Source organism: Miniopterus natalensis, chromosome 20 (assembly GCF_054644295.1).
Source record: "Miniopterus natalensis isolate mMinNat1 chromosome 20, mMinNat1.hap1, whole genome shotgun sequence".
Lineage (NCBI taxonomy): Eukaryota > Metazoa > Chordata > Mammalia > Chiroptera > Miniopteridae > Miniopterus > Miniopterus natalensis.
Window position 1 is genome coordinate 18,161,145 of NC_142100.1, and position 12,279 is coordinate 18,173,423.

The 12,279-nt window shown below is 53.3% G+C and overlaps 1 protein-coding gene across 1 annotated transcript; it reads left to right on the forward strand.

Annotated features, from left to right (window-relative positions):
• The first annotated feature begins 1,535 nt into the window (after window positions 1-1,535).
• On the forward strand, window positions 1,536-11,939 carry CRYBB1 (crystallin beta B1). Its single transcript, XM_087828790.1, is given in 8 exon segments — window positions 1,536-1,544; window positions 3,531-3,656; window positions 5,227-5,262; window positions 5,264-5,312; window positions 5,315-5,354; window positions 8,070-8,192; window positions 10,424-10,567; window positions 11,756-11,939. Coding segments are annotated over 8 exon segments (711 nt in total).
• The last annotated feature ends 340 nt before the right edge of the window (window positions 11,940-12,279 follow it).

The window sequence follows — 12,279 nt, forward strand, 5'->3', positions numbered from 1 at the left end:
AACATGAAAGGCATTCTGTGCCTCCAGCATCACTGTCAACATCCTTGCAAATAATAAACACAACTATGATTAAATAATTGCTCATAGAAAACCAGGAGTGCGTCGTTTTAAGAGCTTTGATCCAAGAGTTAGAAAGATGTGACTTCCCAGTTCCATTTCACAGATGAGCGCACAGGCTGAGGGAGGGGAAAGGGGCTGCCTCGGTTTCCTCATCTGCAAACAGGATTGATCCCAGAGACCCCAACGTCACAGTGAGGGCTCTAAAAGTGCTCAGAGTGGAGCTGCAGAGCGTGGGGGGTGGCATCCTCCACCTCTGTGCCCACCGTTTGGCGGGCAGCCCCATTGCCACAAGAGGAGGGAGCTGCCCCAGACAGCCTGGCCTTAAAGCCCAGACCTGTGGGTGGCCCCCCACCACCTCTGTGTCTTGGCCCAGCTCCAGTGGCTGTCCCATCCTCTTGTTCCCTCCTGCCTCCCAGGCCTTGGCCCAGGATGAAAGACTGAGGGAGCACCTGGGAACTGAGGGGTGGGAAGGGGCGGAAAACAGAGCTGGCCCAAGGCAACAGAGCTGGCCCAAGGCCACAGTGATCTCAAGGCAGAGCTGGCCTCCAAGGGGAATTGGGGTCCCTGGACCTCTGCCGAAGAGGCAGGAACCTGGGCAAATGCCCCTCTCCCCCAAGCCCACCTGGGGCTGGGGGTCAGGTCACAGGCCGACCGGCTAAGCAGTTCCTCTGGGCCCCTTCAGCCCTGGCTGTACTGTGAGTTCACACCATGCGACCTTGTTGAAGTCACTTGTTCTACCTGGGCTTGGTTTCTCCATTCGTTAAATGAGGGAACTGGATGCCAGGACTTCTGGTACCTGGTCCATTGTTCTGAGTCTATTGCTCTTTCGTGTCTGTCTCTCTGTCTCCCCACCTCTCTCTCCTTCACTGTTTGGTCCCCTCCCTACCCCCTCTGTATTTCTGTCTGCATCATATTTCTCTGTCATTTTCCAGTTCTTCCAATCAGTGTCCCCAATTCTCTCTCCCCATCTCAGTCTCCCTCTCTCCCCCTGTTCCTCACCTTCCATTATGGTCCACTGTGACCATATAGCCCCCAAAATTGATCAAGGGCCCACCCTGTGCTGGGTGCTGGGGCCCAGGGGTGGACAAGGTGTGGTGGAGTTGAGGGCCTCCTGGAGGAAGCTCTGAGATGGGCAGTCAGATTCCTGGCCACTAGCTCTGACCTGGAGTCAAATGAGGGGAGAGAGGGTCTGTAGGTAGATCAGGGAAAAGTGGGGGGAGGAATCTGGGACCAATGTGAGCAGAGGACCAGGACTCAGACTTTAAATATCCAACCCACTGAGCACAGGTGAGATTCCCCCTGCCCCCAGTCCTATCCCTGTATCTAGAAGCAGGAAATCAAACCAGGGCCAAGGTCTGATATGAGAATGATATCGGTTCTTGGCTCTGACCTCGCTGTGCCCTCGCTATGCTCATCTGTGAAATGGGTATAATGAAAGGACCAAATAAGGAGGCTTGTCCTGGGGGTTGACCAAGATGGCATGGGTAAGGCACTTGGTGCTGTGCTTAGCACCCAGTAAGCATCCAGTAAGTGGTGCTGTGGATATTGTACCCCCAGCTGCCTTCACAAAGCATTTCCCCATCTCCTAGGCTCATCGCCACCATCTTTCCCGTCCAGCATCCACCAGGGATGCTGTGCCGGCTCATAACTGCTGTCTCTGAAGAACAGAGACCTGCTGAAAGCCACACAGCCACACGACACATAGTGGCCGAGCCAGGATTCAAACCAGGTCTTCCACCTCCCAGGGGCTCCCCTTTTCCCTGCCCCAGGATTGGCAGCCAGCGGGGATCCCATGGGCCCACCCGGCCGGGGTTTTAGAACAAGGCATCAGGGCAGAAGCTGGTGAAGTCCTTGCTGATCAGGGTTCTCCGGCCTGTGCTGGGCTCACAATGGAAAGTGCTTCTCTCTGCAGTAACCCAGGCGAGGTCACAGCCTGGGGCCACCAACTCCATGCCTGGGACCTGCTGAGCCAGCCTCCTCTTTGTGCCCCAGACCATAGGGTCTGCTGTCTGCCAGACTATAAAATGGGGCTTCAGCAAGTAAGAGGGAACCCCCCACAGTGCTGAGAGCAGAAGGGGGGTTACAGAGGAGAGAGAGACAGAGCATTTGAGGGCAGGGAGGGGGAGGGAGGGGAAGAGAGAAGAAACACGGTAATAAAGAACAGACAGACGGCTGGGCAGAGACACAAGGAAAGCAAAATACTGGAGGAGGGAGAAACGGGGGCGGGGGGTAGAAAATAAACAGGAATATATCTCCAGGAAGGAATGAGTCCAACTACCAGCCCAGGGGAGTGTTGGTTCACAGATGTCACAGGGGGTAAGCAAGAGCCTAGAAGCCACAGATGTGGCTCAGATGTCTGGCCTGCCCCCGGTGGGCAGCGCACCCCAGGGTAACAACAGGCTTTCTCAGCCTTGGAGGGTGGGGATCTGCAATCCACAGGACCACAGGGTCTTAGTCTGTGTTGTCAGAGGGTCCTCAAATCCCTGGAAATTGTCTCTAAAATAAAATGGGGTGCTTTCCCCCCCTGGGGACAAGGCATTCGTCAAACACTCAAAGGAGTCCCTGACCCCAAAACAACAAGGAACCACTAAAGTTGACCAGAGCCCTCTCCACCCAACGCCTACACAGCCACAATCCTCATTTTAGAAGCTCCGGGGCAGGCACTAAAGATGTTCTCCAGGAACCTCCTCTCTTCCCCAGGCCCAGGCCTGAGTCTGCACCCCACACTCATTCCCAGGGACTGCCCCAGGCAGCAGTTACACGGGGAAATGAGGTGGGAACGAGCATTCATTCATTTCCTCAACAGATGTTAGATAAGAACCTCCCATGTGCCGGGGCTCAACCAGGTGCTGGGGACAGAGGGTGAGTAAATCAGAAAAAGCCAGCAGCACAGAGTGTTTCAGAGCCCTGTCGCTGGGTCCATCTGCCTGAGCTGACGCTGGAGTCCTGCCACTTAGTGCTGTGTGGGCTTGGGCAGGTCACCTCCCCTCTCTGGGCCTCGGATTGCTCAGAGGGGATATGACAGGCACCTTCTGCTGGGGGTGAAGGTGAGAGCAGATGAGTTGTCACCCAGGCCGCAGGGCCTGGCATCTCTGCCGTACTCCCCGACGTGGCTTCCTGTTATTAACCTGTGAGGCAGCCCGAGGCTGCAGAAGCAGAGGTGTGGAAAGCGACAGGGTGTGGGGGAAGAGCATGGCGGGGAATCAGGGTAGACGGAAGGGCCCGACTGCCCAGGGGACTGGCCTGGCTGCAGGCCTGGAGGAAGGCATATGGCAGATGCGTGGTGTCCAGTCAGGAAAGTCTAGCCTGGGCAGGGAGGTCAGGCCAGATCCCTTCCAAGCTTATGCCCTAGAAGGAAAAAAAGAAGAAATGAATTGAAAGGAGCCTGAAAACACAGGGTCAGGGGGTGGGAGAGTGGGGAGGCAGCTTGGGGGTGCCATCCCCGGAGATTTCTTTGCAGACGTTTGCAGGTGGCCACCGCAGCTGCAGGGAAGCCAGCGCCCGATAGCAAGGGGAAGGGGGCCCCGCCTGCAGGCCCTGCGCCAGGCCCTGGCCCCACCGCCAAAGTGGGGGACCTGCCCCCTGGGAGCTACAGGGTAAGGACCTGGGGGTGGGTTGTCTGGGCGCTTCCTGCACAAGCACATGTTTAGCGACCGTGAAAGTGAGAAACAAAAGGGAAGGAAGCCAGTGGGCTGGCTGAGCCGCAGGAACCACCTGCCCGGAGCTCCTCTAGGACGGCAGGATGGCCTCAGACCCTCCTGAGAAGTGGCCCAAGCAGTTGGCCAGGCTGCCAGGGCTCCTGGAGAGCAGAGGCATCCGGTCCCCTGGGGTGGGGCTGCTTTGGTTTCAATGTCAGGTGCGCAGAATGGGGCCAGCGCCCTCGGGTCACGGTTCACCACCCGCTCTCACGTGGTCCGCGCGTGGCCGGCTGTTGTTACGAAGTTATTGACTGAATCGTACATTTTTATTTCATTTTCAACGCGCACCTACAAACCCAGGACTTGGTAAAAATCCTCTAACTAAGGTGTCCCCCACTGCCCTCCTCGCCTCGCCCCTGTCCATCACCTGCTTGCTTGATTTTTAATGTATCTTTAGGTCTTACCCTTTGAAAGTATTTATTTGTTGTTTATGTGTTTTTAACTTATTGCAATATGCCCTGTCTAATAGTCCTGGGTTTTTCTCTTTGCTTTTCGCCCACTCGCAGGTCGTTTGTTTTGGCCGCTGTGTGGTGTTTCAGAGAGTGACTGGCGCTCTTGGGGCCCCCTGGGTGGCTGCTGGCCCTGCCCTGGGAAACAGCAGGACAGGACTTTCTCTCAGGTGGACAAGTGCTAAGTCAGGGGTCTGGGAACCTCCTCCATTGACAGCTGGGGAAACTGAGGCTCGGAGGAAAAAGACACTTGTCTTCGTTCAAGTGAACGGCCAAGTTTTCCCAGCTTGGGACAAGGGCATGATAAACAAAACTGAGTGCTAATGGGGGGGGGGGGAGTAGCCGATGTTCATACAGGGGCCCCTACACGGTGGCAGGTAGACGGGCAAGTGTCCCCTGAGCATCAGCCCTGTGGCAGGTGCTGAGCTGGGGCTGGAGATACAGAAATGAACCAACCCCATTGCCTGCCCTGGAGCCAGCCCTTGGTCTTCGGGGTGGGGGTGGGGGGGGTAAGGAGGGGGTGGGGTGCACAGAGAGAGATCCAGAAGGAAAGCAGTGGGACTGTGTCGGGTGTTCCTTGTTCCGTTGATGGAGTGAGCACAGTAGGGGGCACTCCACCAAGACCATCTAAGGAGAGGGCATCAGGGAAGGCTTCCTGGAGGAGGTGGTGTCTCAGCCTAAAACAAGTCAAGGAACATGAACTCCAGGATGGGGATGTGTGGTGGAGAGGGCGTTCCAGGCAGAAGGAACAGCACAGGAAGTAATACCCATCAGTTCCTAACAATGGTGCAGACACCAAGTTCAGAAGTGGAGGGAGAGACGACTGAGTCATTTCACAGGTCTCCGCTCCTGGCACACTCTCATGCCATCTGCCCGTGACCTGCCTTCCCTTATATGGGGACTCCATGACTTTTTGACCTTAGCCTCTCCAGTTTGGAGACACTCCTCCCCACTCATTCTGCCCCCACCCCCACCCCCACCCCCACCCCCCTCCCCGGCTGGGGGCTTCTCTCCTCCAGCTGGTGGTCTTCGAGCAGGAGAACTTCCAGGGCCGCCGTTCGGGCGGAATTCTCCGGGGAGTGCTTGAACCTGGGCGCCCGTGGCTTCCCCGAGCGCGCAGCCTCATCGACACCTCTGGACCCTGAGCGTCAGGCAGGGGAGGAACTCTTGCTGCTCGAGTAAAATAACAATAAAACAGCAGGAGCTGCCATGTCCTGAGCGCCCGCTCTGCACCGGCCAGCATGCTGGCGGAGACATATATATTATTTCTAGTCTTCATGTCAAACCCATTTTACAGATGGGCAAACTGAGGCTTAAGGAGTTATATTCCTCGGCCAAAGTCACCTACTGGCAAATGACAGAGCCTGGGTTCAACTCTGGTTGATCAGGTTCATCCACAATGCTTTTATCACCTGCTCCATGGCCTACTCCGACTCTCTGGGCTTCTCCGGGCCTTAGTGACCCCCATATGAAGCAGGAATCATTGTCCCTTGGACATAGTGTCTGCACCAGCTCTAGTCCCTGTGAACTGAAGTCAAGGCACACGACAAGGGCCATGTGGCCCCTTTGCTGCTTGTCTCTCCAGCCCGAAAGTCCCCATGGGGCATGGTCAGCTGTATGCCCAGCATTCTGAGGCTCTTTTCAATACAAAGAGCAGAGATGGGCTTTGAGCTCAGACAGACCTGGGTTTGAGTCCCAGCTCCCCCAGACCTTGCTTAGTCTCCAAGCCTGTTTTCTCTTCTCTGAAATGGGGAGATTAACGTCTCTACTACTCTCCACTGAGTTATTCTGAGCCCTGAAGGAGATAATGCAGCTTGGGTCAGGCATTTGGTGGACACCCAGACATGGCAGGTGACAGGTGATTATTAGCTTCCCTGTTGCCCTGTGAGTTTAGCTGAGTCACCGTGGTTGAGGGTAGGGGGATGGACACATTTCTATATCCTGCAACCACCCCCACCACCAGTGTGGCCTCACCCCCATTTCCAAAGCCCAGCTGGGAGCAGAAGCCTCCGGATGTGGCCAGTTGGGGTTTTTTAGTTTTTTTCAGTGCCAGTGACTCAAACCCAAAGCATCTCTCCTCAAACAAAGATGCAGCTGGTCTTCGGTGTGTGTTCTGGGTTGTACCCGATGGGGAGAGAGAAGAACCTGTGCTCCAGAGCCCTTGGTCTGTGTCAGGACCAGCAGGGATGTGGGAGAAATGATGGTGGGGGAAAGGAAGGGGAGGACCAGGTTGGCAGGGGGAGGGGAGGAGTGGTGTGGCCTCAGACAGAGGCATGGCTGCCTGGAACCTAGGTGACTTTGACCTGCCACCTGCCACCATCCTGTGACCTTAAAGAGGTGACTTAACCCCTTTGAGCCTCAGTTTCTATATTTGTAAATTATTTCCATCCATTTATGCATCCATCTGCTTACCTCTCCTTCCATCCATCCATTCTTCACCATGCATCCATCCATCCATCCATCCATCCATCCATCAATACATTCATCCATAGATCCCTCCCTCCCTCCCTCCCTCCCTCCCTCCCTCCCTCCCTCCCTCCCTCCCTCCCTCCCTCCCTCCCTCCCTCCCTCCCTCCCTCCATCGGTCCTTTTTTCATCTACTCCAGACAAGGCAGGGCTGAGGCAGATTCAACTCTATTCTGGGAGGATACGTCTGCATCTTCAATTCTGTCACACCCGTATGGGTTGGCTCACTACTCAGACAAGACCTGAGGCTCCGGGGACACATTCTGTTTCAGTCCACGGTGGCAGCCCAACCCTGTCTCCCTATCTCCTTCTGGGTAGAGGAAGGGCCCAGCAGCCCTCAGGGAGATGATACTAGTATCAGTGTCCCCTTTGGTTCCTGAGAGCACATAGAGAGCAAAGGTCAAGGGGTCCCTTAGCCTCAGCCTTCCCATCAATGAAATGGGGATCATCGCATCTCCCCCAGAATCCCTGCTCCTTCTAACACAACCTCACTTCCCATCCTTAATCAGGCTGCAGGGGAGAAGGCAGGCTAAGCCCCCGTTTAACTTCAGCCTTGCTGAGGACTGAACACCTTCATCCTCGCGATCGCATTGAATTCTCAGGGTATCTGAGAGGTGGGTGTATTGTCATTTCCCTCCTACTGCTCTCACACCAAGTCCTGAGTGTCTTCCATGGGCCAGGCCGGTCTTTGCCAAACCTATGCTCCAATCACCTGTATCAATCTTTCCCTTCCCTTGAGGACTACTTTTATTTAATATATTTCACTTAAAATGACGCTTTTTAACAGCAATAAATATATTTTCAAAGAACCTTTACGTCATTTTTACAGATGGAAAGCTGGTATCACGTGCAGTAAGTAAAAAGTAACCATAAAAAATTAATGCAAAGAACACAGAGCAGTGCTATTGCACCGTTCCCGGCTCAAGGCTCCTTGCTAGCGGCCTGTTCTTCCTTTGTTACAAAAAGAGATTAGTGTTAAGGACGCATTAGCATACAATGGAGACTTTCTCTGGGCTGTGAACAAGTTTAAAAGAAAGTGTCTTCTTTTGTGTCATTTTACTCCAGGTCCTCCTAGTACTTAGATCATGTGTGAATCCTACATCTGAGGACATTTTTGCCCACTTAATTACACGTATTGTCTCCTTTAATCCTTCACTAACTCCAGGAAAATAGGTGTATTAGATGAGGAAACTGAGGCTCAGAGAGGTGAAGCCCCTTGCCGAAGGTCACACAGACAGTAAGTGGCACAGACTAGAATCAAACCACTGGCCTTGGGGCTACCTTGCAAGGGGGTGAGGGGCTTCTGCTAACAACTTCTCTCCTTTCGGCTTGGCCCCTCCTGTCCCTCGACACTCCCCCCCCCCCCGCCCCATGCCCCCATCTCTCTCATATCCAGCTGGGCTGCCTTTGAACAGTCCAACTCCCGAGGGGAGATGTTTGTCCTGGAGAAGGGCAAGTGTCTGCGCTGGGACACCTGGCCCAGCAGCTACCGGCTCATGTCCTTCCGACCCATCAGGATGGGGAATGGCTCCTGGATGGGGTCTGGGGGGTCAGTAGGGAGAGGGCTGGGCAAGAGTCTGACAGCAAGCAAAGAAATGGGGGTGAGCAAGGGAAAGAAGGAGGGAATGGTGGGCAGGGGAGCGTGGCGACCTCTGAGTTGTCCAAGGACAGTGGGCTCTTGAGCTCATAGATTCACAAGTCGGCTCTGATGTGTCCGGCCCCAGATAGGAGCCCCGGGCAAATGAGAAACATAAAACCCATTTATTTCCTTCCCTGCTGCTATCAAGAGTGAACTCAACCTCCCAGTTGTCAGAGCTGGAAACTTCAGCACCTTCCTTGAGTCTATTCATAGGATATTTCTAATTCCTGGCTGCACAATAGGCCCTCCTGGGCAGCTTTGAAAATCCCAGTGTCCATTCAAAACAACCAACATGCAGGCCAAAAAGCATGCAGTGTCTGAGAAAAGGGGTGCTGTGGAAAGCCACCTGAACTCCTCAATGATAAGGCAATATACTGAATCAGCCCCTTTATAATATTTAACTCAGTTAAATAGTATGATTTAAAGAAGATGCAAAGCCAAGACTGGTGGAGCTATCCCTGAGCAACTCAGTTTCTCCAGAAGTGTGTGGCTCAAGAACCAGCCGCATCTTCACTGGTCAATGTCAGATTCCCATGGTAACCAACTTTTGCCTTCCTGGATGGGATTTTCCTGAAGAATTTTCACGGATGGCCACTTGTGGTCAGCAGGTACCAACAGCCAGCTCTTTGGGCACCTCCAGACTTACCTTAATGGATTATCCAACCAGGTCATTCTCAACGTTTTTTCCAGAATTTGAGGCTGAATGATCAGCCTTTATAATGGACCCTTGGTAAGAGTTCATAGATTTATCTTTCTATCATTGAAGGGTCTCTGAATGGCAATCCAAGCCAAGGGAGCTTGTTTGGAGAGCCATCAGCCAGGGCATTTCACAGTAGCTTCTACAGCTTTGCTGTCCGATCCAGCCACATATGACCGTTGAACTTGAATTTGGGCTAGTCCAACTAAACTGTGCTGTAAGAGTAAGATAGCGTACCAGACTTTGAATACAGAGTAAAAAAGCAAAATAAGAATGTAAACTATCTCATTAACACTGTTATATTGGTTATAAATTGAGATTATCATATTTTGGATGTATTTCCTTAAAATCAAATATATTATTAGGAAAAATATCCCAATGCTTGAACCCTTCCCCAGACCAATGAAATCTGGGGCAGGGGCGCTTCTGTCTTGTTCATGCCTCCAGGTAGACTGTGCAGCCAGGCTTGAGAGCCGCTTGTCTGGCTTAATCTGTCCCCTGTCCCCTGCCTCCATCCTGGACAGCTCCAGCTTCCCCCTCACTGGGCTCCCTCACTCCTTTCCAGCCTCCTCTCCTGGGTTGTTAGAAGGATCTCCAACCTAACCGTCTTCCACTTACAGTCAAGCCTTTGAACACTGTTGGTAGATCTGTTCTGTTAGGCTCTGCGGTCGGCTCTGGGTGCAACTCTGCCTGAGATGGGCAAGGCCCCTGACCTCACGGGAGGCGGTGATTGAAACCTAATCGTGGAAATCAATCTGTTCAGGCAAACCACTGTGGTCTGTGCTGCATGGGGAGCCTGCAGTGTGCTAAGAGAGCGGAAGAGAGGAGCTGGGGCTCTGATGTGGGGGGAAGGAGTGGTCAGGGGGCGACCAGGGAAGACAGCTCCTGAAAGATGGGAACCGAGTCAGCCCTGGGAAGAGTGGTGGAGGAGCCTTTCCAGGGAACAGTGAGTGCAAAGTTTCTGAAGCTGGGAGGACTGGGTGCCAATAAGGAACTAAAAATTGGCCAGTGTGGCTATGGCAGAGGGAGTGGAGGCGAGAGGGGTACCAAGTGGGGTGGGAGAAATAAAATGCTTCTTTGAAAGGTTCTGCCCCTTGCTGGCTGTGTGACACTAATCAAGAATCTACCTCTCTGAGCCTCTGCATCCTAACTTTTTGAGTCTATGCCAAAGTGCTAAGTGCTCTATGTGGATTAACTCATTTAACCCTCACAACAACTCCATGCAGTAGAGGCTGATAGTTTATTTTTACAGGGGAAGAGGGCCCTTCCAGGCTGGACAGCAGCGACCCTTTGAGGGTCCCACAGTGGTCTGAGCAGACTCAGCTCTCTCTCTTCACATCTAGGAGCCCCCACTAAGTTATTGCTCTTTGCTTTGTTCATATTTCCCATGCAAGACTCAGTCTCTCCTTCCCCAGGACTCCCAAGAGCACAAGATCTACCTGTTTGAAGAAGCCAACTTCAAGGGCAGCACCATGGAGATCCAAGAGGACGACATCCCCAGTCTCTGGGCCTATGGCTTCTGTGATCGTGTGGGCAGTGTGAGGGTCTCCAGTGGAATGTAAGCATCTTCATGCCAGGCCCTCAGCCAGACCTGGAGTCTCTACCCCTCAGAGGATATAACATCAGATGCATAGGAAAGGCCACAGCCCCTCCCTCCCCAATTCTTCCAATGCCGGTGGCTGGAATTCCACCCACAGAGCTCTGTTCCTCTGGGAAATGGTGTCATTCTTTGATGAATTACGTGTCAGTGTAAACAAATTTGACAACTGGGCCTAAAAGGCTGGAAGATGGAGAGAATAGGGGCTTCTAAACCCATATTGGGATTGAAAAAGTAACTAAGTTGGGAAGCACAGTTGATGCGGATAGATGAGTCTGGATGGGTCTAGGGAAAGAGAATATTCAGAGAAATCCAGAGACTCCGGGGAAATGAGCAGAATGACTTCTGACGAACAAGACTGTGTAACGAAAAGGCCTTGACTTTGTCACCGATGAGCTGTGAAAGCCGGGTGAGCCTCACGCCCCTCTCTCCACCTCAGTGTTGTCGTCTATATAATGGGTATACCAAACTCCTTGATACAGAAGGGCTGTTTCTGCTCTGAACTCTCAGGATTTGAAAGGTCGAAACAGAGCCCCGTGATCCCATGTCTGTGAGAAAACAGGGGACGACTGGATGCCCAAAGGAGGTAGTTTTATCCATCCCCCCACCTCCAAACAACCATGCCAGACACCCCTGGTCTACTCTGGGCAAGTGTGAGGCTTCTACCTCTCTACCACAGACGCTTGCTGAGCTCCCGTAATACCGTCAGGGCCCTGGCCTTTTTCTTGCTTCTTGCTTCTTCCCTGAAACCAGCAGCCTGCATTCAAACCATCGGAAATGTACTAAGCAGTGCCTTGGGGCCAGGCACGCTAGGGAGTCAGAGATGACGAAGGCTTAGTTCCTGTCTTCAGGGAGATCACTCAGCCTAGCAGGGAGCCCCAAGTATATCTGTGAGATGATGTCCACCAATACTAAGTCAGAGATGGTCCACACAGGAGGTCAGGGGAGGGAGGATGGTTTTGGGGTGGGGGGTGCTGGAGTGGAGGACAGGTCAGAGGCTTATCTGAGGAGGCTGGAACTTAAACCAGACTTTACAAGGTGACCATCCCTACTTTCTAGAGGAGACTACAGGGACAAATGGAGAACTGGCCGGTCAGGCAAGGGGCTGGATGGCAGGCAGTGAGGCTGTCCTGCTTGCTTCCCCCCCAGCTGGGTAGGCTATCAGTATCCCGGCTACCGCGGGTACCGGTACCTCCTGGAGCCTGGTGACTTCCCGCACTGGACCGAGTGGGGAGCCTTCCAGCCCCAGGTGCAGGCCGTGTGCCGTCTGCGTGACAGGCAGTGGCGTCGCGAGGGCTGCTTCCCAGCCCCGGCCCCCGAGCCTCCCAAATGAGTCCACACTCTACTTTTTTGCTCTCCCCTGTTCCTCAGACTCCATTTCTCCATCTTTCTCATGCAAATAAAAATGCCTAAAGCCAAATGTCTGCTGGGTATGTGAACAGACAACGTGTGCCTTGAGGTCCCCCATCATTGCTGGCATGTGACTTTCTCAATCTTAATAATTAAAAACAAAGTTCTCTACATGCGTTCTCTTGGCATATCTTTTGAACTACTCTGGGAGGCTGACATTATAATTATTCCTATTTAACAGGTAAGGAGATTGAGGCTCAGAGAGGGAGCGTGACTTACGCAAGGCCACACAGCTAGCACGCGGAGACTGGAGCCCAGACAAT